The 27,561-nt window shown below is 39.7% G+C and overlaps 2 protein-coding genes across 2 annotated transcripts in view; both read left to right on the top strand.

Moving 5' to 3' along the window:
• LOC134650796 (intraflagellar transport protein 56) overlaps positions 1 to 13,408 on the top strand; it is a 16,345-nt gene extending 2,937 nt beyond the window's left edge. The window contains exons 4-13 of the mRNA XM_063505729.1: positions 2,057 to 2,112; positions 2,564 to 2,739; positions 5,401 to 5,463; positions 6,401 to 6,547; positions 7,026 to 7,149; positions 8,049 to 8,228; positions 10,036 to 10,233; positions 11,266 to 11,421; positions 12,045 to 12,151; positions 13,181 to 13,408. Coding sequence (XP_063361799.1) covers positions 2,057 to 2,112; positions 2,564 to 2,739; positions 5,401 to 5,463; positions 6,401 to 6,547; positions 7,026 to 7,149; positions 8,049 to 8,228; positions 10,036 to 10,233; positions 11,266 to 11,421; positions 12,045 to 12,151; positions 13,181 to 13,391 — 1,418 coding nt within the window. The 3' untranslated portion in view covers positions 13,392 to 13,408. The remainder of the gene's footprint in view (positions 1 to 2,056; positions 2,113 to 2,563; positions 2,740 to 5,400; positions 5,464 to 6,400; positions 6,548 to 7,025; positions 7,150 to 8,048; positions 8,229 to 10,035; positions 10,234 to 11,265; positions 11,422 to 12,044; positions 12,152 to 13,180) is intronic.
• A 4,954-nt stretch (positions 13,409 to 18,362) lies between these two features.
• Positions 18,363 to 22,890, top strand: LOC134650884 (cuticle protein 7-like). Its single transcript, XM_063505820.1, has 4 exons — positions 18,363 to 18,473; positions 19,231 to 19,398; positions 21,470 to 21,703; positions 22,379 to 22,890. Exons 1-4 carry the CDS (start codon positions 18,378 to 18,380, stop codon positions 22,487 to 22,489), a joined length of 609 nt encoding a protein of 202 aa, XP_063361890.1. The 5' UTR covers positions 18,363 to 18,377; the 3' UTR covers positions 22,490 to 22,890.
• Positions 22,891 to 27,561: the final 4,671 nt, after the last annotated feature.

Genomic DNA, 27,561 nt, shown 5'->3' on the forward strand with positions numbered 1-27,561 from the left:
AAAATTACTTTTCTTGTTTTTTAATATTATGCCTTTATACAACGATTCAAGTCCCGCACTCAAATAAATATTTGGGTTCCATACAAATTTTCAACCCCCTTTTCACCACCTTGGGGGATGAATTATCAAAGACTCTGAAATTAGTTTTCTTTTCTCTTAATAAAATACCTTTTTACGAAGCTTCAAGTTCCTAGCTTTAAATAAAATTAAAACCTATACAAACTTTCAACCCCTTTTTAACCCTTTTAAGGGATGAATTTTTAAAAACGCTGAAATTACTTTTCTTGTGCTCTAATAATATGGCTTTATACAAAGATTTAAGTCCCGCACTCTTAAAAAATATTTGATCTCCATACAAACTTTCAACCCCTTTTCACCTCCTCGGGGGATGAATTTTTAAAAACGCTGAATAGGTTTTCTTGTTTTATAATAAAATACCTTTTTACGAAGTTTCAAGTTCCTACCTTTAAATAAAATTTGAACCCTATACAAACTTTCAACCCGTTATGGACCCTTATAGGGGATGAATTTTTAAAAACGCTAAAATTACTTTTCTTGTGTTCTAATAATGTGGCTTTATACAAAGATTTAAGTCCCGCACTCTCAAAAATATTTGATCTTCATACAAATTTTCAACCCATTTTTTACCTCCTCCGGGGATTATTTTTTAAAAACGCTGAAATTAGTTTTCTTGTTTTTCAATTTAATACCTTTTTGCGAAGTTTCAAGGTCCTAGCTTAAAATAAAATTTGCACCCCAAGACAAAGTTTCATCCCCTTTTTAACCCCCTTACGGGTTGAATTTCCTAAAACGTCGCAATTACTTTTTTTTGTAATCGGCTATTATGCCTTTCTAAGAAGTTTCAAAGCATTTGTAATGGATTCAAACTTTCAACCCCTTTTTAACCCTGTTAGGGGATGAATTTTCAAAAACGCTGAAATTACTTTTCCTGTCTTATAATAATATCCTCAATTACAAAGTTTCAAGTCCCACACTCACAAAAATATTTGATCTCCATACAAACTTTCAACCCCTTTTTCACCACCTTGGGGGATGAATTTTCGAAAACGCTGAAATTAGTTTCCTTGTTTTTTAATATAATACATTTTTACAAAGTTTCAAATTCCTAGCTTAAAATAAAACTTGTACCCCATACAACCTTTCATCCCCTTTTTAACCCCGTTAGGGGTTGAATTTTTAAAAACGCTGAAATTACTTTTCTTGATTTCTAATAATATGGCTTTATACAAAGATTCAAATCCCGCACTCTCAAAAATATTTGATCTCCGTACAAACTTTCAACCCCTTTTTCACCACCTCGGGGGATGAATTTTTAAAAACGCTGAAATTAGTTTTCTTGTTTTTTAATTTAATACCTTTTTGCGAAGTTTCAAGGTCCTAGCTTAAAATAAAATTTGCACCCCAAGACAAAGTTTCATCCCCTTTTTAACCCCCTTACGGGTTGAATTTCCTAAAACGTCGCAATTACTTTTTTTTGTAATCGGCTATTATGCCTTTCTAAGAAGTTTCAAAGCATTTGTAATGGATTCAAACTTTCAACCCCTTTTTAACCCTGTTAGGGGATGAATTTTCAAAAACGCTGAAATTACTTTTCGTGTCTTATAATAATATCCTCAATTACAAAGTTTCAAGTCCCACACTCACAAAAATATTTGATCTCCATACAAACTTTCAACCCCTTTTTCACCACCTTGGGGGATGAATTTTCGAAAACGCTGAAATTAGTTTCCTTGTTTTTTAATATAATACATTTTTACAAAGTTTCAAATTCCTAGCTTAAAATAAAACTTGTACCCCATACAACCTTTCATTGCCTTTTTAACCCCCTTAGGGGTTGAATTTTTCAAAATCGCTTCTTATCTCGTGTACACTTTATAAATGCAACCTAGTGTGCAAATTTCAACTTTCTAGCATTTGTAGTTTCGGCTCTGCGTTGATGAATCAGTCAGTCAGTCAGTCAGTCAGGACACTTGCATTTATATATATAGATAACGTTTACCATATGAATAAAAGCAAACACTTTGTTTTTGCGTAGGAATGTACAAGGAGTCACAAGAGGCAGTGGAGGAAGCACCGAATTGCGCACTCAAGGTAAGCGTAAGCGTTCCAGGTAAAATGTTTCATTATACATCATGTGAATATAGTCGGATGGGGTAAGAAGAACAGCGAGGAGAGAAGGAAATTTGTAAGGTCATTCTATCCGTCTTCCTTGGGCAAAACAAACTATTTCTCTTACCTCGTAATTTTTCAATAATCGTGACCTAACCTAACATGGAAACCTTTCGGATTAAGTAGTTGCATTTTTTAGAAGAGCCATCACATAGGTACTAATTGCGACAATTACACGTTCCTATATATCTATCCTATCTGATGTTGTGAAGAGGATGGTTGGTGGCAGCATGCAGTGCGTGTCCCATATGGCTTTTGATCGCACTGTATGGAGACGAAGCACACATGGTCGCAACTCGCGATCCTCTGCAATGAGGGACCGAGGAAGAAGAAGATATATCCTATATTAGTCGTAAAACCCTTCGACCCTCAGACCCGTCTCCAATTCCACCTGGCCCACAAGCTCGGCGACGAGGAGACCCTGATGACTGCGCACGCGGCGCTCCGCGACGTGCCCGAAGACCAGCTCAGCCTGGCCTCCGTGCACTACCTGCGCGCGCATTACCAGGAGGCCATCGATGTTTACAAGAAGCTTCTACTAGAGAAGAGGTACGTAGCGTTCGCTTTAAATGGACGCCTTGAAATATAAACCGACTTTAACCTTTTCGACGCCGTGTCAAACACAAAAGCTGTCACACAGACACCACGTCATTGAAGTGTCAAAACTGAAGTTGAACTTTATGTATATGCACGTAGGTCGATGTTGCTCCGTGGTCTGTGACCGATTAATCCATCTTCGGCGTTAGACCTACGGTACGGATATATCGGTCATTGGCCTCCAAAATGTTAAATGACGCTTTGAAAAATAATGCGACTTAAAAGTGCTCTTTTACGCCTCGACCACGAATCGCACGGCTCTAAGCGTTCAGTGGCCCTCGGGTTAGTGTCTGAACGGAATATAAGGATCAGAACTAGGGTTCTCAATCGGGATCCGAAATGTATGAAATTATCCGGATCTGGATCTGGATCTGCGGATATTCCCATACATTTCGGATCCGTCATGCAAACCCTAATCTTTGGCTTGAAAAAAGGTAGTTTCAGAAGCCAAAAGCCAATCACCATCGTTGCTTACAAGATTCCCAAAAAAATAAATAATTAAAAAAAAAAATCAACCAAAATAACTACATTTTAATTCTTTTTTTAAAAAAAGGGAACCGCCTTCAAAAAATCAACCCACTGAAAAGCACAAAATAATTTTTATATACCCCACCCCTATCCTTGTTCAGTCCCTATACCGTCGTTAAGCAAATTTCTGCCAAAAAGTAGTTAATACCTAATAATAAGAAAATTAATAGCCATCCGGGTAATTACTTAGCTTTTGAAGGCGGTGCCAAACCAACAAAAATATTCTTTGCTGCCAAACAGAATAAAAAACGAGTAGTTAGTAAGTACCTAATGCAAGACTCTAAAATTTTGGTTTGGCACCGACTTCAAAAACTAAGTAATTACCCGGATGGCTATTAATTTTCTTATTATTAGGTATTAACTACTTTTTGGCAGAAATTTGCTTAACGACGGTATAGGGACTGAACAAGGATAGGGGTGGGGTATATAAAAATTATTTTGTGCTTTTCAGTGGGTTGATTTTTTGAAGGCGGTTCCCTTTTTTTAAAAAAAGAATTAAAATGTAGTTATTTTGGTTGATTTTTTTTTTTAATTATTTTTTGTTAATTTTATTTTTATTTTTTACTTTTTAGTGATAGACATTCTTCATTTATTTTAGGTTTTGAGCTAAAATATGAGTTTGTTTCCTATAGTTATTAAGGCGGTTCGAAAAAAAAAAGTCGATCGACCCATACCTAGGTGTCTCTAGGTAACTCTGCAACATAGGCACACGACGACGAGTCGGTTAAACAAAAAAGTAGGTGCCTATGGTTTACCAAACCTGAGTTCCACTAGGTACAGTCAGGGTTCAGCATCAGCTCTATCTTGGGTACTGCTCACCCAAGTGCTCATCAAGGCGTGTCGGATGACAAAAACAGATTATATGATATGTTGCACCAAACCTGAGTTCCACTAGGTACAGCCAAGGTTCAACATCAGCTCTATCTTGGGTACTACTCACCCAAGTGCTCATCAAGGGGTGTCAGATGACCAAAACAGCGTGGGCCTATGTTGCACCAAACCTGAGTTCCACTAGGTACATCCAGGATTTAGCATCAGCTCTATCTTGGGTACTGCTCTCCCAAGTGCTCATCAAGGGGTGTCGGATGACCAAAACAGCGTGTGCGTATGTTGCACCAAACCTGAGGTCCACTAGGTACATCCAGGGTTCAGCATCAGCTCTATCTTGGGTACTGCTCACCTAAGTGCTCATCAAGGGGTGTGGGATGACCAAAACAGCGTGTGCGTATGTTGCACCAAACCTGAGTTCCACTAGGTACATCCAGGGTTCAGCATCAGCTCTATCTTGGGTACTGCTCTCCCAAGTGCTCATCAAGGCGTGTCGGATGACCAAAACAGCGTGGGCCTATGTTGTACCAAACCTGAGTTCCACTATGTACAGCCAGGGTTCAGCATCAGCTCAGATCTATGTATACTAAAACCTTCTCCAGAATGTAACAAACACTTTTCTGAAAACCGCATCAAAATCGGTTCAGCCAAACGCGAGATAATCGCGAACAAATATACATACATACATACATACGGGTCAAATTGAGAACCTCCTTTTTTTTTGAAGTCGGTTAATAAAAAAAAGAACTATGCAACTTTTTTCTCCGCCTCTTTGGCAGTTTAAATATTGTCGCCATTACTCTGTTTAATTTTTTTTCTAAGGCCGCGAACTTTTCAGTCGGCCCTCGTAGGTACATTTTAAATTGACTGTTGAACAACATAACAAAGTGAAGATACTAATCGTTATTTGAAAGTACGGAGGCCACGTTATGACATCATAGTGGTAGATCAGGGCATTGCATTGACATTGTTAGTGCCTAATGATTATGTGGTGTAGTGCATGCCCTGCATAAGCAAGTACTTGAGAGCCAACTAAATATGATCTAGTTCTCTCAGAGAGTTAGGATTTTGCGCTAACGCTTAATACAGATGCGAAGACAATTAAGAGATATCATTACTTATATAAAACTTAAAGGACACAGACAATACAATTTATTTAGGTAGTTGTCAAGTCATAAGTTCTCCATATACCATCATCTTGTAGCCAAATAACGGCTGCAGTCCCGTATTAAAATGTACTATACTTAAAATTCACAGATATTACAAATATCAAAACGATGACGATACGGACTGGATTAAACTATTGCCGTATGACTCCGGGTAACTCAAGCTCACATAGATGCCTTGTAGATGGGTCATACACATTTTATAGTATAGTCAACTCGTTCAAGTTTTCCTGTGGACATGTTTTCCTGTTCACACTGCACCTTTACAGGCGGAATACATTTTTCAGTACTACTTGAGACTCAAATAAGAAAATAGTGATATACTTATGTATTTATTGTGTAGGTACCCGGGTCTTGAATTTTTGTTGTTTTTTTTCCACAGAAGGGACCTTTTTCTAAAATGTTGTTTGACCCAGATATTCCAATAAGTATCCATAGGTAGACCAGGTACATATTTTTTTAGATTTGAAGATATGTTTAGTAGTCATAATTTAGGTATATCGTTTAGTACCTAGGGTAGGTAGTTGGTAGGAACCAGAAAGTAATATTCGATGTATAAGTCTTAGTATACTTAGTAATCTTTCGTAGTTTGAGACATAAACAGCAGTTGCATAAGGTAAAGCAATTTAATCGCACTAATACTTATATAAAGAAAAGTGGAACAAAAGAATTATATTTTGGTACCCTAGAGGAGCAAAAAGGAAAAGAGGAAGACCAAACCGGAGGTGGGAAGATGAAATTAAGCTAGTATCAGGCAGCACGTGGTCCAGAATGGCGCAAAATCGTGCTGATTGGAAAAACTTGGAGGAGGCCTTTGCCAACTTAGGCACACAGACTAACTGATTGTCGATGTCTTAGATTAAGGATATGCTTTGTAAATTTTTAAAATTGGTCTGAATAAAAGGCTTATTATTATTATTATAATACTTATATTTAATCGAATACATTGTTTTGAATGATTCACGGTTAGTTTCACTAGACTTATATCGATCGGTTCATATATAGAGATAGAGATATTTATTTGCATACCAGTCGATATATATATATCTCTCGGTTGATATAATTGTCTAGTGATTACATTGTTCTTTTAGGACATACATGGCCCTGAACGTGTATGTGGCCCTGTGCTACTACAAGTTGGACTACTACGACGTGTCGCAGGAGGTGCTGGGGGTGTATCTGGCGCAGCATCCCACCTCCACCGTCGCCGGCAACCTCAAGGCCTGCAACCTGTTCAGGTGATGGAACAATTTTGACACTGAAGATTCAATATCATTTTTTCCAAAAATCTATTTGGAAGTGAGGTATTTAAAAAGTGGCGCGCAAGTCGCTGAACCGAAACCAGCACATGTCTAATCAGAAGCATGCACCCAGCGCTAAGAAAAAACAAAAGTTTTAAGATCAAAGTGGAGGACACGTGCGAATTCGCCTTTTCATACAAACGTAGTCCTCATTGTCCTCTCTGGATATTGACCGAAAGAAGCGGTCGTCCCCTTTCCTCTTAGACTTAAGAAATTATGCTAATTTAGTTGTTGCTGTTCTCCTATTCAACATGTCTATTTGTTTGTTTATGTTTTTCTTTTATTGTCTTTGTATTCTTGTATACAATAAAACATTCTTATTCTTAAAGATTTGACGGCCATTAATTGAAATTTCGTGGTAAGCCCGCAATAAAACAATGTCCTTACACATTCTTTTAAACTGTTTATCGAATAGGCTGTACAACGGGAAGGCAGCAGAGAACGAGTTGAAGCAGATCGCGTCGGAGCAGCACACGTTCGGCCAGGACCTGGTCAAGCACAACCTCGTCGTGTTCCGGAATGGGGAAGGGGCCTTGAAGGTATGGTCCCTATTTTACGTATCATCATATCAGCCTTTTATCGCCCACTGCTGAGCATAGACCTCTCTTCTAGTACGCCACTTATCACGGTCCTGAGCCAATCTCATCCAGAAGTGACCCGCAATCTTCCACATAGTATCCACCCAACGAGCCAACGGACGTAGGAGACACATTTATAAGTATAAAAAAGTAAGGAGGTTTTCTCAGCTATTGTCATGTGACTTTCAGAATTTGACTCAATCAATTTCAATTTCAATCCAGACGTACCTTACCTAATCCATGACAAATCACTAAAATATATGTATAGAAGTGTTGGTAGCCTAGCGGTTAGGGCGTGCGACTTTCAATCAGGGAGGCGGAGGGTTCAAACCTTGGCTCGTTCGTACCAATGAGTTTTCTGAATTTAATGTAGGTACGATATAATTTGATATTTACCAGTCTCTTTTCTTTTGAAGGAATTTAAACATTGTAAGTCGGGTTTTCAATCCGGATCCGAAATGTATGAAATTTTACGATCTGGATCGGGATCCGCGGATCTTCCCATACATTTCGGATCCGTCGTGCAAACCCTAACTGTGAGGAAACCGGACTAATCTCAATATATAAGGCCTAGTTTTTACCATCTAGGTTATAGGAGGTCAGCGGTTGCTTTCGTAAACACGAGTGCCTATGCCAATTCTTAGGATTAGTTACCAAGCGGACCCCAGGCTCCCATAAGCCGTAGCAAAAATCCAGGACCACGCCAGAGATGATGTCAGTATGATGTGAGTATATAACGGAATGGCAAAACAGCGTATCTAGATAGAAAATATGTAACTACTCTTTTCGAGACGTACGACACCCAATATCGGATCGGATAATGTGAAAATGCTCTAACAGGGCAGTGTTCTGATTCCCAGGTGTTACCAGAGCTGGTAGACGTGGTCCCCGAAGCGCGGCTCAACCTGGCCGGGTACCGGCTCCGCGCCCGCGACGCGCTGGAGGCGCGCGCCCTGCTGGAGCCCGTGCAGCCCACCTCGCCCCTGCACTACATCCTGCGCGCCGTCGTGGCCGTGCGCCTGTACAACGACACCGGGGACGTGAGTACCCGGGGACTGTAGTACCCGCGCCTTTCCGGAGCCCTAAGCCCATTCACTTATCTGTTCAGGCGCGTTAGGCTTACTCTTACGGTTAGGTACTCCATAATAATTAGGCACAGTTTAGAATAGTCTAGAGAAGTTAGGCACATCTAGAAGTCTAGAACATGATAAGAAATAGTACCTATCATTCGCAACCTTCTGCTGTCAGCCATTGGTTTTGTTTGACACTGAAGTTCAGTAAATAATACAATCATGTACTGACTTTTCCGTCCTAAAATCCTCGGTTAAAAACTTCAGGTATGTCAACAGGACTCAAACTATTTCCAAACCTATAATTTGATCAAAATTCCTAGATCGGTACAGCGGTTTAAGCGTGAAGATGTGTGTAGCCGCCGTGCAGGTCAGGAGCTCGACGGCTCAAATAAAAAGCTTCAATTCTTAGTGAACTGATATAATTCTCCAATGTACTTGTTACAAGGGGTTCTTGACTAAACGGTTAAATGCAAACCATTTTGGCAAGAACCCTTGTAACCAGTATCTTTGGAAGATTATATCAGTTCACTAAGAATTGAAGCTTTTTATTTGAGTCGTCGAGATCCTGACCTGCACGGCGGCTACAATGTGGTAGAGATCGAATTAGTAGATAGGATAATATTGGTAGGGAAAGTACAAACAGCAACACTCTTAACTGTCTATTGGACCTTATTAGATACAAAAGGCAAAGGTCCACCGATGAACAGTTAAGAGTGAGGGCGATGGTAGTGGTAGATGGTAGTTCTGTAGGTAACTACACATACGCAATGAATAGAGTAGACTAAGATTTATTCAGGACGTTTATACCACAAAATTTTACAAAAACATGTCACAAAAACGGTTTAAAACGTCACTGAAAAGGTTTCCACTCAGCTTGGTGTCAAGGTCAAATGATTCTCGTGACACTCAGGAGCATAGAAGGTAGGATCCTATAGAAGTGATATACGCGTGCCTCCGCGAGGGACAAAACATAGTCAATGCGACACTATGATTGGTCGAATTTAAATTTGTTGCCCACCATAATCCATACTAATTTATGGTGGGGAATAAAAAAAAGTGAGACTGAAAAAAACAAACAATAATAGCGCTTTCGCTGCTACTCCTCTTGCTCTTATACCTCTCTCAAAAATTTCAATTTCTGGCTGAAGGCAGTGGCCACCGTCTGCGTTCGAGCGCGAATTTATCACTTGCCATCCCTCCTCATAAATCTCGAGGATACAATAAGTCCTTCGCAGTGCGTCCAGTGAAGCTGTGGAATGAGCTGCCTGTTTCGCTCAGGCAGGCACAATCGGTTGCGTCGTTCAAGGAGAGGTTAAAGAAGCTATGGCTATCTGATCTGACTGATTAATTTGTCTATATTTCTATTGTATAGTTGCTTTATATCTTTCTAATTCTTTCCAATGTATATATGTGTATTTTCCCCATTCCTTTTTGTGTAATATATGTATGTTTATCCTATACATTTTGTATGTATTTATATCCTTTATCTTTCTGGTACCTTGTTGTACATTTTGCTGTATTTGTCACCCTCTTTTCACTTTCTCCTCTCATCTACTCAAAGGTTAACTGGAAGAGATCCCTCAAAGGGATAAGTTCGCCTTTGTACTTCTTACTAATTGTATGTTATTTTTAATATGTCTTTTTGTACAATAAAGAGTTTACTACTACTACTACTACTACTACTCCTACTGAAAGATACATAAGACTATCCCGTTCGGTCAGTTATCCCCACCACTCATGCCCTATCCAGTTAAAATACTAGATTCATGGTCAGGAGGAGCAGATGAAGCTGGCCCAGCAGAGCTACCACCTGGTGGGCAGCTCCGCGTCGGAGTGCGACACCATCCCCGGCCGGCAGTGCATGGCCTCCTCCTACTTCCTGGCGGCGCACTTCGAGGAGGTGCTCGTCTACCTCAACTCCATCAAGAGCTTCTTCGTCAATGATGACACCTTCAACTTTAACTATGCCCAGGTTAGTTTATTACAGGCTACATGGCGGCGATCAATTGAAGGGATGTTTACAAAAACAACATAACTGACTACACTGGTTAACACCCGAAACGATTAACAATGTTCTTAAAAAAGTGTCAACCGCTCTAAGCAGTTACCTATGTTGTTTTTGTAAACATCCCTTCAATTAAGAAGGAGGCTGGCAACTGGACTCGGCTGGAAACTTGGAAGTTGCCGCTCAAGATCGCGACAAATGGAAGATGCTTCTACGAGACCTATGTCCCTAATGAGGGATAACAGGAATGCATTATCATCATCATCAGGTTAGTTTATTGGTGTTCTGATTTGTGCCTGGAAAAAGGCCATTCTTTCTCCCAACCGATAGCTAAGTTGGAAGAAAAAACCGGCCAAGTACGAGTCGGACTCGCGCACGGAGGGTTCCGCATCATCAACAAAAAATAGAGCAAAACAAGCAAAAAAACGGTCACCCATCCAAGTACTGACCCCGCCCGACGTTGCTTAACTTCGGTCAAAAATCACGTTTGTTGTATGGGAGCCCCACTTAAATCTTTATTTTATTCTGTTTTTAGTATTTGTTGTTATAGCGGCAACAGAAATACATCATCTGTGAAAATTTCAACTGTCTAGCTATCACGGTTCGTGAGATACAGCCTGGTGACAGACGGACGGACGGACGGACGGACGGACGGACAGCGGAGTCTTAGTAATAGGGTCCCGTTTTTACCCTTTGGGTACGGAACCCTAAAAATGACCTTTTTCCGGTAGCGGAATTTTAAACATAGGTACTCAATGAGCCGTTTCTGTGAGTTTTATTGGAACAAGACGTTCTGTTATCTCAAACTAGGTGGCGAACCAGTAGAAATCTATCCTGTGGAAGCTCCAAGACCACTAAATGTCCAACTCGGGTGGGATATTTGCGGAAGCATCCCCAGTCAAGCTTTGGGCAAAGCAAATAAATTGTAGGCGATGTAATCCTATCGACTATGTTCTGTTGCTTGTTACGTTATAACAGAAATGGATAACTTGTTCATAGGCGAAAGTGGCGACGGGATTCTACCGGGAAGCCGAGGAGTGCCTCCTGGCCATCCAGGACGACGCCATACGAAGCTCCTTCACGTACCTGGCGTGCCTGTGCCGCTGCCATATCATGAATAAGGACGCTCATCTCGCCTGGGACATCTGTGCTAAGGTGACATAACACACATTATGTCACGAGAAGAGAGACGTGATAGAGTCACATGTCACATATTGAACCTTTTAAGTGGCTGTCAGCTGATATGATTATCTAGCGATTAGGCGAGTTTTTTTGCACGCGAATAGATATCCGGATAATCGGAAAAAGGGGGGTACTATGGTCAGCCGTGGCTCACTTCGCGATTTCGTCGCGTCGCCACAAGTACATGCCCACACCAATTTTGGTGTCTAGCCATAGTAGTTGCTCCGCACCGCTACGGAACGGACGCCTGCTCGCGCTTGCGCCACCTATCGGTCATATCTGTCATAGACGTGTTTTGTTATAGAGTGAAACGTCTGTACCTAGTAGGTACTATTATTTATTCTGATTTCTGTGCTATGGTCTAGATATACTTAGGGCATCAACATTTCTGACAGCACAACCCGCCGCTGATCGAACAACTCTCTGAAACAGACATTAGCTATGTAAACCTGGGGCCCGTTGCTCAAAAGCTTGTAAGATGTAATTAAAGTGGAAGTCCCTTTCTAACAAAAGCTGTCAAAAAGTGACGCCCGCTTCTATTATATTTATATACAAGTTATAAGCCCCTGAAATCCACCCATGCACCCGTGTCACAGGCGGCGGGCACGCCAGACAGCTTCGCCCTGCTGCAACTGGTGGCCAATGACAGCTACAGAATGGGGCAGTTCCTGGTCGCTGCCAAGGCTTTCCACATGCTTGACAAGTACGTCTGTCCTATTCTACACCTATTTCTTTGTAGAGTGAGGACTCTGTTTCTCATGTCTCTGACTATTAATTCCCATCATTAAGTACCTATTCAAAAACCACGTAAACCACGGCAAATGTATGCTAATACCGCTAATACTTACTAATATAATACTACCTAAATTTAGAATAATGTATAAAATAAAACAGTTATTTGATGTTTATAGATGTAACTTAAGTTTACCTATAAAACACATCTAAGCAAGTACTTAATAAATAGCACTGTTGGCCGAAACGTTAATGCAATTGAAAATGTTGGCCATTAACCATTATAAATTGAACCTTAAACCGTAACGGACGATTACAGTTTACGGTTTAATTTATAATGGTTAATGGCCAACATTTTCAATTGCATTAACGTTTTGGCCAACACTGATAAATAGTATTAAGCAAACGCGGTTTGGACCGCGCGATCTCGCCAACTATTACATACACCCTAGAGGTTTCCAATAGTGGCATGCATGTAAAAATTGTATTAAACTTTTAAGTGAATAAATAAATAAAACAAAAAAACTCATATAAAAAGCATTCACAGTACCTATGTGTAATATAAATCGACACTCTTGGTTATGAAACTATGGATGCTTGCTTCTTCTACATAATTTAATCATTTCAAAATACCCGTTCAGTGAGTTAAATGTTTGAGATTTTTATTAAATATGAACTAAAATCGGTCCTCATATTAGTTCTTTGGATCTATTCGTCTATTGATCTGTTAGATGCACAGACAATCCAACCTCTAGACTGAGCTTAGGCCAATTCTTTCATGAAACCGATGCTGCCAAAAATACGGGGGTGCGGGGGGACGAGGTGAGCGAATCTCGTGCCGTGATTGGTCCGTTCAAAAACACGGACCAATCACGGCACGGGATTGACTCGAAGATGGAGTAACGCTACCGTATGTGTGGCAGAGGGGGTAGCGCGACTATGCTATGTATAGAGGTTGGATTGTCTGTGGTTAGATGAGTCCACATTGAAATATCCTCAGACTGGACGGCGGGCCCGAGATGTGGGAGGGTCTCCGCGGCGCGGTGTGCGGCGTGGCGCAGGCCGCCGCCGCCGCCGCGGGCCGCTCGGGCGCCGCCAGCGCGGAGCTGCGCGACGCGCTGGCGCTGCTGCGCGGGACCAGGGCGCCGCGCGCGGACCACATCCTGCGCCCTATAGCGCGCTGGGCGCAGCAGAACAGGATACCTGTCTAATAAATGTTTATACACAAGCTTTTTTTTAATTTATTGATAAGTAAGCGTAAAATATATACTTACAAAACTGCAGAACAGTTTGTTAGTAATTAAATGCGCCCATGGGTACCTATAATAAACCTATTCCATACTGCTCAACTAATTTGAAAATCTTCATTGTTTTATCTTAAATTACGACGTTTCAGCTGAGTTGCACCAGCTGTGGTCATAGAAAGACTGACGTCCCGGCAAATGTCAACGGAGACATAAATAAAATAAAAAAAGCATTTATTTCAGAGAAAGTCCATCCGGGTTAGTATCATTATTACTAAACTTAAAGTTAGGGTTACTATTATATAAAACTAAAAAATAAGATAACAAAACAAAATAAAACAAAATTAACTTAACCTATGACCCGGTACATAAGGAACTGGCGCATGCAAAAAAAGCCAGTGCCTCATTAGGGGGCCGTCCCTCGCCTCTGATACAATGCCCAGGATTCTATTGGGGCTGTCCCGTATCCTGCTCAGGGTTGAAGCACACCTCTTTCGCATGATGGCATGGAATCCATCTATTCCGGCATCGGCAAACATCCCCGAGGCGCTACAGAAACGAGGCAACCCCATCAGAACCCTATAGGCATTGTTATATTGCACGCGTAGAGCGTTGTAAGCCTTCTGCGTGTAGTTGATCCATAGGCTGCAGGTGTAAAAACATTGGCAATATGCCGTGAACAGCGTCGCCTCCTTGCAAACCTACGGCTACGCGCCAACATGTTGCATTGCATGCATAAATAAAACAACACTGAACTACCCGAAATTTGTTTATAAAAATGTTCGGGGTAGACAAAGAAATTGCAACTCCCCGTTAAAGTTTAATGTTTACCCGTAATACCCGTGTGTACATATGTGAGAGTTATATTTTGAAAGTGTTGCGCGAGTAGGAATAATTAATGAATTATAGGACTTAAACGCCGGGCTGATAAAGCTTAGTACTACATATAATGTAATGAACGACCGATAACATATCGCCAGGCGTGGACCTGTCCTTGCAACATACGGGACTGATGCAGGCTATCGATAGATGTGTGAGTCTGACCAGTTTATTGGTAGCGGCCGCAGTTCTAAACTTGTTGGTCAATCTTGCAATTGGCTGGTTGTTGAATGTACTCAATCATCATCATCCTCCTCGCATTGTCACGGCTTTTGCCGCGGCGTATGAGAACCTGAGGTCCGCCTGGCAACTAATCCCAAGTAGGCACTAGTTTTCACAAAAGCGACTGCCATCTGACCTTTCAACCCAGAGGAGAAACTAGGTCTTATTCGGATTAGTCCGGTTTCCTCACGAAGTTTTCTTTCACTGAAAAGCGACTAAATGTCAAATGATATATCGTAAAATAAGTTCCGAAAAACTCATTGGTACAGTCGCCATCAGATATATCGGAGCGGCCAAAGTGCTCGCAGACATCTAAGCACACCTCTATTGTCAAGGCCTTAGAGAGCTTGTTCAGATATTGTGAACACCTTGGCCGCTCCGATATCTGATGGCTACTGTACAAGCCGATAGGTACCTGTGTTAGAATCTGGACATAAAAATAAATATTAGCCAAGTTGATACCAATGCCGCATCTATACAATACTGTGATCTCCCTAAGCACTAATCCTTGTGCGGGCGACAGGGCGCGGCAGATATGAATTTAAGCACGCACCATGTGGCTTGCACCGGAATCGAATGTGACCCACTTCTATACAAACCACACTACTAATACCTCGTATGTACCTGTTCACCGAAACTGCACTTTATTCACAAGGATTAAAGTTTGAAGTATAACGACACAGGATCGGGTTGATTTCAATTGATACAGTTAGTAAGATTGCGAAATTCTTTAGAACTATAGGTATGTGGTGCAATTAGGTATATGCTGTGTCTGCTGTTTTAACTAAGTCCAACTAGTTTAACCTCCATTTATGATATCAAAGGAAAAGGAAAAGAGTTAACTTAACCCAACAGTAAGTACCTAATAATAGCACAGATCATGTAATAGGTAGGTAACTAATATGGCGTTGACGTGAAAGCATTTTGTTAATGGAAACTTAATGCTTAATGCTATTAGAACATGTGATGCTATTTACAAAATATCGCACTAGCAGTAGCAGGTATTTAGGATTATCAAAGGTCAGCAACGCATAAGTGGCTCCTCTGATGTTGCTTATGTCCATGTGCGGCGACGCGACGACTGCTTCCCATCAGGCGGTTCGTCTGCTCGTTTGCTTTCTATTACATAAAAAAAATTAGGAGTGATTCGCGTTCAACTATCAAAAGATTTATTATCGTAAGAGCATACACATTTCCCAAATAGTCAACTTTTTAGGTTACGATTTACGAATCATCGTCTTCGGAGAACTATCTTAGGTTGTTTAAATCCTAAACAACAAGACTAGGTAGGTAAGTGAGACCTGATAAAAACAAAGAGCCCTCTCACTCATCACTACACCTTATAAAACAAAGTCCCCCGCCACGTCTGTCTGTTTGTGTATTTGTTCACGATAAACTCAAAAACTACTGAACGGATTTTCATGCGGTGTGTGAAATTAGGAAGGTTTGTGTATAATTTGTTAACCCGTGCGAAGCCGGGGCGGGTCGTTAGTGCATGTATACTAGACGTGTTATAAATACTCCTCACAATGTTATTTGACATTTAGGTATGTTGCGGACTCCTTTTCAAGACTCTTTACCTATGTTCAAATAATTTGACGTTGTCATGGCAGTATGTAAATAAATACTTATATAATTCACCTTATTTAGCATCCTATACACATTTTTAGCCATATTTTTGTCTGGTTTAGGAACGATTTAAAAAGTAGCCCACAAACATAGACACAAATGGTTATTTTCCCAGCTCAGTTATGTTCTCACATTATAGACCTTTACATGTATTAAAACCTTTTTAGCTAGCTATAACTTCGTTACTCGCAGGCCACGTGTGTAGGTACTATATGTGATCGGGCCCTCGCCTAGGAACTGTGTGAGCGGCCTTCCCGCCGCAATTAGCTGTGACAGCAACGCCCGGCATGTCGCTCCGGACCATGCCCGCATTACATACGTGAAACGTAGACTCACACCTGGGGCTCGATTCAGATTTCATAATTTGTTATAGTTTTGAGCTGGTTTTGACACGACCCAGTAGATCGCTCACGCAGATTGGTGCATGCTAACGTTGTACGCAGTAAAGCGCCATCTGTTTTGGATGTCAAACTAATGGGCACGCTTTTTCTTTGACTTTACCTCTCTATTACAATCAATTATCTTTGCATTTCATTAAATTATCGAAATTTTCTGTAGGTATTAAGTATAATCTTAAAGCACGTTATACCAAAACCAACACCTAAGTATGTTATTAAGTGTTAGGTATGTATGTAAATGTGTAAATTAAAATAAAATGTAACCAATAGATGCAGATATTTGATTGCAAACCCAGAACTAGACTCATGTGGCCAATCAGCGTCCAACATAACGAGTAACGAAGCCCGATAAATGTCTCAATATTTTATAAAGTAAGTGGACTGTGAGGCCTTAATATTTTCTAGATTGCATACCTATGTATTTCCTTAAGGCTCTTATACCTAAATCAACAATTATAGTAAGATAAAATAAGATAAGATAATATTTATTAATTTAAAACTTATGCTAATTTGATTAATACAATGGTAATTTGCTTAAATACATATGCATAAGTACATTTATAGATCAACTAGGACTTTCAACTTAAAATAAGTAAAGGCCATGTTAAGAACTTTAATACCAGACAATACCTCCTAGTCTAGTCGGTAGTGATGACCCCTAAGTGTACATTTCATTCGATAGCGTGACGTGACGTACGCGTTTGCGTTAAGTCTCATTTTGTATGGGATTTCGAGTTTCCAAAACGTCCCGCTTGGCGCGCTGTTCATAATCCAAACAAAAGTAGACAATGCAAGCGCAAACGCTCGTCAGCGTCACGCTATCGATTTTTTACACTAGGGCTTCGGCCTACGAAACAGAAGGTCCCGAGTTCAAATACCAGTAAGGGCATTTATTTGTGTGTTTTTCATGAATATTTGTTCCTGACTTATGGATGTTATCCAAGTCACAAATTAGGAGGAAAACGGACATATTATCACGCGACGGTGTGTGTCCTGCTTCGAGAGCCATATAAAAGCTGTTAAATCGCATACTATCATTTTTCCCTGAAATTGTAAACGTGGTCGATTTTTTTTATAAAAAATGGCTCAATGCTTTGCGCATGATTGCAGAAATAGGAGCTCATTTATTTCCTAAAGATTATTTATATTCCTACGGAGAATACCGTGGGAAAAGCTTATCGTCTAAAAAAAATAAACCTAATGATACAGCTACGAGTATAATCTTATTATGTAACGAGTACTTACTTATATAGGTACCTACATACTATAGGTTTATAAGAACAAGCCATAGTTTTGTAAGACAATTTAGACAGACACAGTCCTGCCTGTTGTATGAATTAATGAATATCTAGTCCCACATACGGCACAAGTTCTGTCGCTACACAAAGCAACAATACTTAGAATAATACAGTAAAGTAACTCAACTAATTTATATTTCTCAGTTTCTATTTTTAGGGTTCCGTACCAAAGGCCCAAAGGGTAAAAACGGGACCCTATTACTAAGACTCTACCGTCCGTCTGTCTGTCTGTCACCTGTATCTCATGAACCGTAACGTGCTAGCTATCACAGTTGAAATTTTCACAGATGATGTATTTCTGTTGCCGCTGTAACAAATACTAAAAAGTACGGAACCCTCGGCGGGCGAGTCCGACTCGCAATTGTCCGGTTTTTATATTACAGCTATGTATAAAACAAAAGTGTCACTTAGTACCTAGAGACGATGTCTCCAAGAGGCTTTTCATATTGATTCACACAGAAATTACATTGCTTGAGCGTGCACGTTCGGTTACTGCCTGTAGCTTTACACTGTGCAGGTTGCGAAATATGTATCAAGTGCAACTCCTGCGCACATATATAGCATGCGTGCGCCGGTCCGGCCACACGTGCTGTCTACCTCCACGCAAGATCATGATCGCTAAGGTACGATTACTGTATTAAATTGTTTTAATATTTTTATCAAAATATTTAAGGGTAACAAAATGAAAAGATGTCAATATCTAATAATTATTAAATATAATAATCATTAAAATGGGGGCAGTGGGACGTTGAATTAGGCATATATTTAAAAAAATACGTGTATTATTATTATACCTATTAATTAGGTATATCATTATATTCATTATGTACTACATCATACCGAACAACTTTCACCATAGAGCCAACCCTGAAATCGTGAAAAATTCTAACACATATGAAATTCCAGCTCCCCAGCTGTTATTCTTATTTTTAAAATTAACTTGCAGTTTTGTCTATAGCACTAGTTGACGTACTAGTGAACATGAACGCCTGAACCCTAGCACACTTATAAAAGCTTGAAATTTTAAAAGTGGGCTAGCTTTTTTAAGAACCGGACCTTCTTTGGTGCAGGTTATAACTATAGAATGTACATTAGTCTGTAAAGTGTGTCCCTTAGTTGACTGAAAATAATTGGTACCTATTTGATTAGAGCTCCTAGCTCCACAGCTGTTATTCTATTTTTTTCTTATTTTAAATATGAACTTGCAGTTTTGTGTATAGTACTAGTACTAGTGATTACCTACTTTTGGTACCAAAGAATAGTATAATATTGGTACCTATTTGATTAGAGTTCCTAGCTCCCCAGCTGTTATTCTTTTTTTTTAATATGACCTTGTAGTTTCGTGTACAGTACTAGTGATTACCTAATTGTGTTGTGCAGTTGTTAGTGGCGGTGTGCGCGCTGGCGGCGGCGGCGGCGGTGCCGGTGTACGCGCCGCTAGGACACGGCCTCGCGCCCGCTCTCGCGCCTGCCTACGCGCCCGCCATCGCGCCCGCCTACGCGCCCGCCATCGCTCCCGCCTATGCGCCCGCCATCGCGCATGCGCCGGTGAGTCACTTACTTATACCATACCATATTTGTATTTACTCGACTTTAATGTTTGAATCAAGGCTGAAATACTGTGGCCTACTCCACATCAGTATCAAAATTACGCAGATTAAATAAATCAACAAAACCTTCTTCGTGTGGACCCACAACGAAAGTCGACAACATGGCGGCGCGCGAGCCGGCAACCGTTGCTAGGCAACGATCGTCGCTCGCGCCGATTCCGATTATCAGAAGGTTGCGTGTTCACATCACGTCGGGGTCACCAGTTGTGGGACTCCTATTTTAGAATTAAAGAAATAATTAATCTCGTAAAATTAAAACGTATTAATATTTATTACGACATTAAAAGAAGATCTTACATTAGACAATTAAAGTGACACCTAGGTATAACATTGACTTAGCGACGGAAAAAGGTTCGCTACAGACTTATGTGTGCTTATGTGGAGTAGGCCACAATACAGTCGCCATCGAATAGGTATATCGCCTATCGGAGCGGCCAAGGTGTCCACAATATCTGAACACGCACTCTAACGCCCTGACAATAGAGGCGTGTTCAGATATTTGTGAGCGCCTTAGCCGCTCCGATATATTTGATGGCGACTGTACGTGTACACCAAACTATAGGGCCATTTTATTTAAGTTCTACACTACACTTTTTTTATTTGAGAATGTTTATGTTATTTCTAATCAGAATCACGACCTCTATCGATCAAAGAATTTCGTTACCGTCATACAGGGTGCTTCCTGTAACAGGAGCAATAAATTAAACTAAAGGCTGTACTCCTCAAACTGACCAACATTTGTTCAGCAACTTTTAAAAATTATGAATCCTTTAAAAGACTTCCTCTTTTTCATACAAAATAAATATTGCCTTCAATGTACGCTGACATCAGTGCGTTTGAAGTTGCTTGTCACGCTTTAAACATAACACAATTTGCAATAAATTGCGTCTTAAAATAAACTTTAAAGTGTAATAAAAGTTGCTGAACAAATGTTGGTCAGTTTGAGGAGTACCTACAGCCCACAGTTTAATTTATTGCTCCTGTTACAGGAAACACCCTGTATAAAGTCTATGAAAAATGTTAATGGAATGGAAATAAAAATATTGGGAGACTTTTTTTCTCCTATCAGGATCGAAAGAAGATTAAAAGAAATAAAATAACATAGAAACTATCAAATTTAAAAAAATATAGTGTACAATTTGAAGTAAAATAGCCCAAATAATATAACGTAGGTAACGAAATGCTTTATTGAACTAATATGAATGTCAGATTAAGTGCCGCCGGCGCAGGGATAAAACAAACCGCAGAATAAAAGACATCAACGCACGTTGAACCTATAGTTCGTTTTTTTTAGTATTAGAAATAAGGTAAACAATCTTGATGTGTCTTTTAATTGAAAAACACATTTTAAAAATAAGTTACGGTAAATATGTAACAATTATGAATCTAATACGATCTTTTATAGTCTTCTGCTTTCATAAGTAATAGTTACTGATTTTTAAAAAGCGTTTTTCAATTAAAAGACATGTCAAGATCGCTTACCTTCTTTCAAGTTCTTTCTAATGCTTAAAAAAACGAACTATAGTTCGTTCAATTATTTCGTTTGACTGTTGGTTTGACTCGCTGTAAAGTATTGTAGGTACGTGTATACACAAAAAAAATGCCAATAAAATTCGTTGATAAAAACTTTTTTGTAATACCTAATTGTTGGTGTATACTGTGATGAGTTGATAATTGTAAAAAATCATTGCGATAGTGTATCAAAGTTATATGAAGATAATTTTTTTACCGACTTCCAAATCTCAAAAGGAGGTTATCAATGTTTTTTTTGTTTGTTTTTAGTTAAATGATTGTAATTTAAATCTTTAATATCATTATGTAATAGATGTGTATCGTGTGTGTGTGTGTGTGTGTGTGTGTGTGTGTGTGTGTTTGTGTGTGTGTGTGTGTGTAAGAAAGGATATAAAGTACTTAGAAATTATATTCTCACTCATACTTAAACGTCCCATAAGTCCCTTGTTGTTATAAAAATACTTAGAATTTATCCTAATCAACAAATTTTTGCCCAGATAATCCGCGCGGAGCCAGTAGACCCCAACCCAGCCTACAGCTTCTCGTACGGCGTGGCGGACCCGGCCACGGGCGACCAGAAGAACGCAGCCGAAACGTTGCAGAACGGCGTCGTCCACGGCTCCTACAGCCTCGTGGAGCCGGACGGACATGTCCGGAAGGTTACGTACACGGCCGACAAGGTTAACGGGTTCAATGCTGTTGTGGAGAGGACTGGGGCTGCTGCTCATGCGGTAAGTCAGTGGCTATTATACTGATGTACATATCTCAGGACGGGCCTAACGGACACTAAATTTGTACTAGTTCACCGGTGTCACTCACGAATTCGAGCCAATCGTGCAGTCTTACGCAACTAGATGCGACCAATCGCGAACTCATCAACCAATCGCGTTGTAGCGGTGTCACACCGCTGTACTGGCCCCGTTCATGCCCCATTCTTATTGCCCGTAAGGCCCGTCCTGAGATATACGTCAATGGGCTATGATTGTTTATGAAAAAATATTTCTAATCTATTTGGAGAAAGCGAACCTCCTGAGATAATCTACAGGGTAAAATATCTGAAAGCAGTTGTCCAATAAATGACACGGTGCTTAGCTAGATTTAGACTGCCTTTTTCTCTGGACCGATGATGATGATGAAGGCCGATGACGACGAACGATGACAGCAATAGTAGGTATGGAAATTTGTATTGCAAAAAGGTAGATCATCAACTCGCATTCCTTGCGTGCCAGGGCTATAACCGCGAAAATCGAAGTTCGCAAATTGCAGGCATTTTTCTCTGTCACTCTAATCGCCTTCATTGGAGTAAAAGAGAAAGATCGCAATTTGCGAAAAATGGTTTTCGCGGTAGCCCCTCAGCTATCTGCTCTACGTGAAAACCTAACCTAAAACCTTTGCATTGTTCCCAGGCACCCGTAGCGGTAGCGCACGCGCCGGTGGCGCTGGCGCCGGCGCCGGTAGCCGTGGCCGCCCCCGCCGCCCGCTACACGCTCCCAGCCGTCGCCCACCCCTGGGGCTAACCGACCACCCGCCCTCGCATTGTTGACCAACACCCGCTCTAGTTATAGCAAAGGTTAAGCAAGGTCAGTCTGTGATATTTTGAAAATGAGGCGTTTTTTCGACTGCGCAAAAATCAAGCGGCGTTATTTCCGTTTGTGTTATGTTTGAAGTTGTAAAAACGTCTAAGTTCTGTGGGAGCGAGCGCAGAATGGAAAGGGAATGGTTTTTGAATTTCGTCGGTTAAGTTTAAAAGTATTATTAGTGGTTGTTGCTCAGCAATGCTCGCCCATGGACCGAACGACACGAATATTGTTTATTTATTTAATGCTTTGACTGTTGCCTACGAACATGATCTTGACGCGTTTACGTATGTAAATATGATGTACCTATAGTTAATAAATAAATGCAAGTTTTGCACCGACTTCTTATATTTTTCATTTTCCTCGTATTTTTACCTTGTAAGAGATACCTGTTAAGGACCTAAGTTCTATTAGTTTTATTAGTGTCCACTTAAAAAATATTTCATCATTTTCAACTTATAGGTAAACAGGCAAAGATCTAAGTGTAGGTATTCGGTGATCTGAGTAACAGATGTAACCTACTAATAGTTGAATCACTCAAGGAAAACTAAATATTTGAGCAAGATCTCTTACGAGCGATAAATCAATCAATAGGTATGTCGGAATCCTGACTAATTACAGCTTTAAATTGCTGTTAACTTGCGTGACTGACGTCGCTGAACTCGCTGACCTAAAAATTATCACATATAGTACTTCAACTTTGTCACCGCTAATTTTAATTTTTAACCAGCAGAAACGTCGGCGAACGATGCTATTAAGCTAAGAATAGATTTAAAACTGGGAAAATTACTGTTTTGGGTGAGACTTGAAATCCAGAGGCCGTGAGATCGTGAATTGTTACTGTCTTGACAGTAATTTTTCCACTTTTAAAATTGTCACCGCTTCTAAATTTGAGATAGTAAAGTGCATTTGAAACTTGTTTTTTGTACAGTCGACGTATTATGGTAATCAGTAGGTTACCTATTACACTCCTGCATCCACTCGATTATAATAAGGTGAATAATGTAAACTTATCTTTGTCGTCGACTGTACCTTGGGACGCCATGTTTGTAAACGCAACCGAGGTTTGAACTCACGATCTTTGACCATCAAGACATACTAAAGAATTAAACTGCTCCACCTGCCCGCAATACGGCCACATCTCAAAATTAATCATTTTTGGAGATTAGATCGTAATATGAAAAATATACTTTTCTCAAACATGCAATGAAATGTCGTCGCTCCGGGCGTTATATCAGGCTTCGAAGTATCACGTTTAGGGCGGAGCAACTCCAGAGAACTGTAAAGGAATTTCATACGAAATTGAAGGCCTAGGCCGGGAAGTAATTTTTTTTTAATTCTAATGTAAACATGGGGTCTGTGTCCATGAACAGGCTAGCCGAATTATATTTTTTATTTTTAGTGAATGAATGGTTATCGAACCAAAATATCCGTGTTAACGCCTGTTATACACGAACGTACTGATGATATTAAGAGTACGAATCTGTATGATTCAATGTGTTGATGAATAAATTTAAAATCTTGTCTATACGTATGTCACCAGAGACCATAGACAATATTTAAAATCCTCTGCATTTATTTTATTTATTGAAATTGAGATTCTTATTATCAGGTTGTGTATAATGGCCCTAATAGGGTCTATTCGAACACTACACACGCGAAATACGGACGACTTCCGTAAAAAAAAGTCATTATGGCAGGATTGGAAGGAAAATTAAAAAACTTTTGTCGTGTAGCTATTTGTGGTTGATATTTATAATTTGTTTTTTTGAGTGGTGATTTTTTTTTATTTCATTGCATATGTTTGAGAAAAGCACTATACATGCCTAGCCGTGAAAAGGTCTTGCCGACTTCGTATCACTATACCTACTCACCCGGCAAGCCCTTCTTTCCCGGCGTCTGCAGTAATGTACTAGAAATGTATCCTAGAATTGGTTGCCCAAATAATTAAACTAAGATTGACAGTCATATTCAACAAGCCCGCTCATTTAAAGACCACAACCACAACCACATTCCAATGTTAATGGCTTGGCTTAGAGAATGATAATTAAAATATAAAATGAGCCATTGTATAAATGGGTCAACATCTCTCTGGAAAACGGTCGTTTTCAATAATTAAAAATTTGTATATATATTAAAGGTTACTTATACCTCCATTATACAGTGTTTAAGAAGTAATTACATCTATCTGTGTAATAGTGTGTATGTGGCACACGTCGGTCAGTAGACTGGGTGAAGTTTCCGTCGCCTAACGAGCTATTACCATGCGGTTAGGGCAAGACTCCCTAACGTATGTTAATCGAGGCAGCCCTGTAAGGCAGCTAGATTACTACGCAGATTATTATCGGATATAGGTAAACGTTACAAAATAATGCATAATTTTCATTTTACTACAGAAAACTCTTGTTTACTCACTTTTTAAAACTCTGCTAGGTATTCAGGTATTCCACGCAAAGGCCTATAGGTGCCTAGTGCCTATGTTAGTTTGTCCACATTATATTTTAAATAATTTACATAAATCATTAAAAAGTTTTAGGACGCTCGAGATCTAAGGAATGAAATAGTGTTATAATGTAACGTAGGTACCTGATAGTTCGAGAGCAATTACTTGATAAATAAGCACTTAACTACACGTAGAATGTTTAATTTGATCATCGTTCTCTGCGATCTCAATATCTACTAAATTTATTTCAACGTGAATCTGTGCCATATTATTAGGATTAGGGCTCCAAGCAGGAAAGAAAAGCTTGTTATAACACCAAATGAATGTTTATTAAATCTCAAGCAAAACTACAGTAATGGCGTCTCATATAAAGAACACTCTCATTTTGTTTTATATTGACCATAGATATTGACAATCAAATATCATAGACTATACTCTATATTTGTTTTTTTTTTGTTGACATTAACACCCTTCCTCAACAAAAACAAGCTAGGTACCGACAGCATAAAAACTATAAACTGAAGGAATATTTTACAAGTCCTTCAAACAAAAAACGTCAGCAAAATATATAAACTAAAAGAACACTTTACGGGTCTTTAAATAATAAACACTTTACTTGTCTGTCAGATACCATCTACATACTTTTAAGTTTAAGTTAAAAATTACCGCTCAAACCTATTTGAGAACACAGGTCTCGAAAAATCACTTTCCCTAACGCTTTTGTAAACAGGTCAGCCAATTGTTGACTTGTTGGAATGTGTTCTAATAACAATAGACCTTCAGTCACCTTCTGTTTAACAAAATGATATTTTAGATCTATATGTTTAAGTCTCTTGTTGTCTACATTATTTGCAACATGAATAGCTGACTGATTATCAATGTATATTTTAAAATTTTGAAAATGCAGCCCTAACTCCAGAAGAAGGTTACGTATCCAGCACGCCTCCGTGACCCCCTTCCCCAAAGCTACGTATTCCGATTCGGTTGAAGAAAGGGAGATGCATTGTTGTTTTGAACAACCCCACGAAGCTGTGCATCCGAAAACCTTCATAACATATCCGGATGTCGACTTTCTGTCCGCCTTATCTCCCGCCCAGTCAGCATCCGTGTAACCCAACAACGGTGCTTCTTCAGTAGCCTTGTAAATAAGTTTAGCATCCATGGTTCCTTTCAAGTACCTAAGAATTCTTTTAAGTGCTTTCCATAATCCAGAAGATCCCATCGACTGAAATCTTGAAAGATAGTTGAGAGCGAAACATATATCCGGTCTCGTACCCAGCATTACATACATGAGGCTTCCTATGAGTCCTCTGCATTTCGTAGTCATCTCGGCGTCATTTGACGGTTCCGAATTTAGTTCAAGACCCACTTCAATAGGTGTCGCTATGGTGTTGCATTCTTCCATTTTGTACTTCTTTAAGATGTCTTCTATGTATCGCTTTTGGTTTAACTCTATGGTGTCATTCTCTTTAATTATGTTTATTCCAAGATATTTTAGATTATTTTCACCGAGACTTTTCATTTCAAAACGTGTTTCCAGTGCCATTTTTAAATGATTTATCTGTTCTGAATTTTCTCCTAAAATAAGTATATCATCCACATATATCAGTACATAAATTTTGTCTTTGCTCTTGTAGTACAGACAACAATCCGCTTCGCTTCTTGAAAACCCTTCCTTAATCATAAAATCATTAAACTTGTTATTCCACATCTTCGGTGATCTCTTTAATCCGTATATTGATCGTTGCAGTTTAAGGACTTTACTGCCTTCCGTCATTCCCTCAGGTCTTTCCAAATATACGTCCTCTTGTATGTCTCCGTACAAGAAGGCACTCTTTACGTCCATCTGTAACATCTTCAGTTTATATTTGCACGCAACTGCAAGTAGGATTCTCAAAGTTGGCAGTCTAGCCACTGGTGCATAAATCTCTGTGTGATCAAATCTATCTTCCTGCTTAAAACCTCTAACCACCAGTCTTGCTTTATATTGTTGCTTCCCATTCTCACCTTTCTTGATTTTGAAGACCCATTTGGTGTCAATAGCCTTCTTTCCCGCTGGTAAATCAGTCTCTATCCAAGTGTCATTCCGTTCTAGAGCATCAAATTCTGCTTGTATGGCTTCTTTCCACTTATTTTTGTCACTTCCTTCTATTGCATTTTTATAAGTGAGTTGACTTTCGTCATTAACTGCTGTAAATCCCAAAACATAGTCATCCAAACGCTTAGGCTTGGTTATCTGTCTAGCCCTGGTTCCTCGACGTGTTGCATTATTTTCATGCCTTGTATCAGGGCCAATTTCTGTATTTTCATCTTCCACAATTTGGTTTTCATCTTCCACAATTTGATTTTCATCTTCCATAATTCTGTTTTCATTTTCCACAGATTCATCTGGGGTTTCATATCCAGGTATCTCATGCAACTCTTCAGATGATGACTCCTTTTCTTCGTCTTCACTTATGCATGCCTGGAAAATACAATCACTCTTTGTTCCTTCTTCTATTGTCTTGCTCTTCTTCTTTCCGTCAGACTTCTCTGTAACATCTTTTATAAATGTAACATCTCTGTATGT

This window comes from Cydia amplana, chromosome 9, assembly GCF_948474715.1.
Source record: "Cydia amplana chromosome 9, ilCydAmpl1.1, whole genome shotgun sequence".
NCBI lineage: Eukaryota > Metazoa > Arthropoda > Insecta > Lepidoptera > Tortricidae > Cydia > Cydia amplana.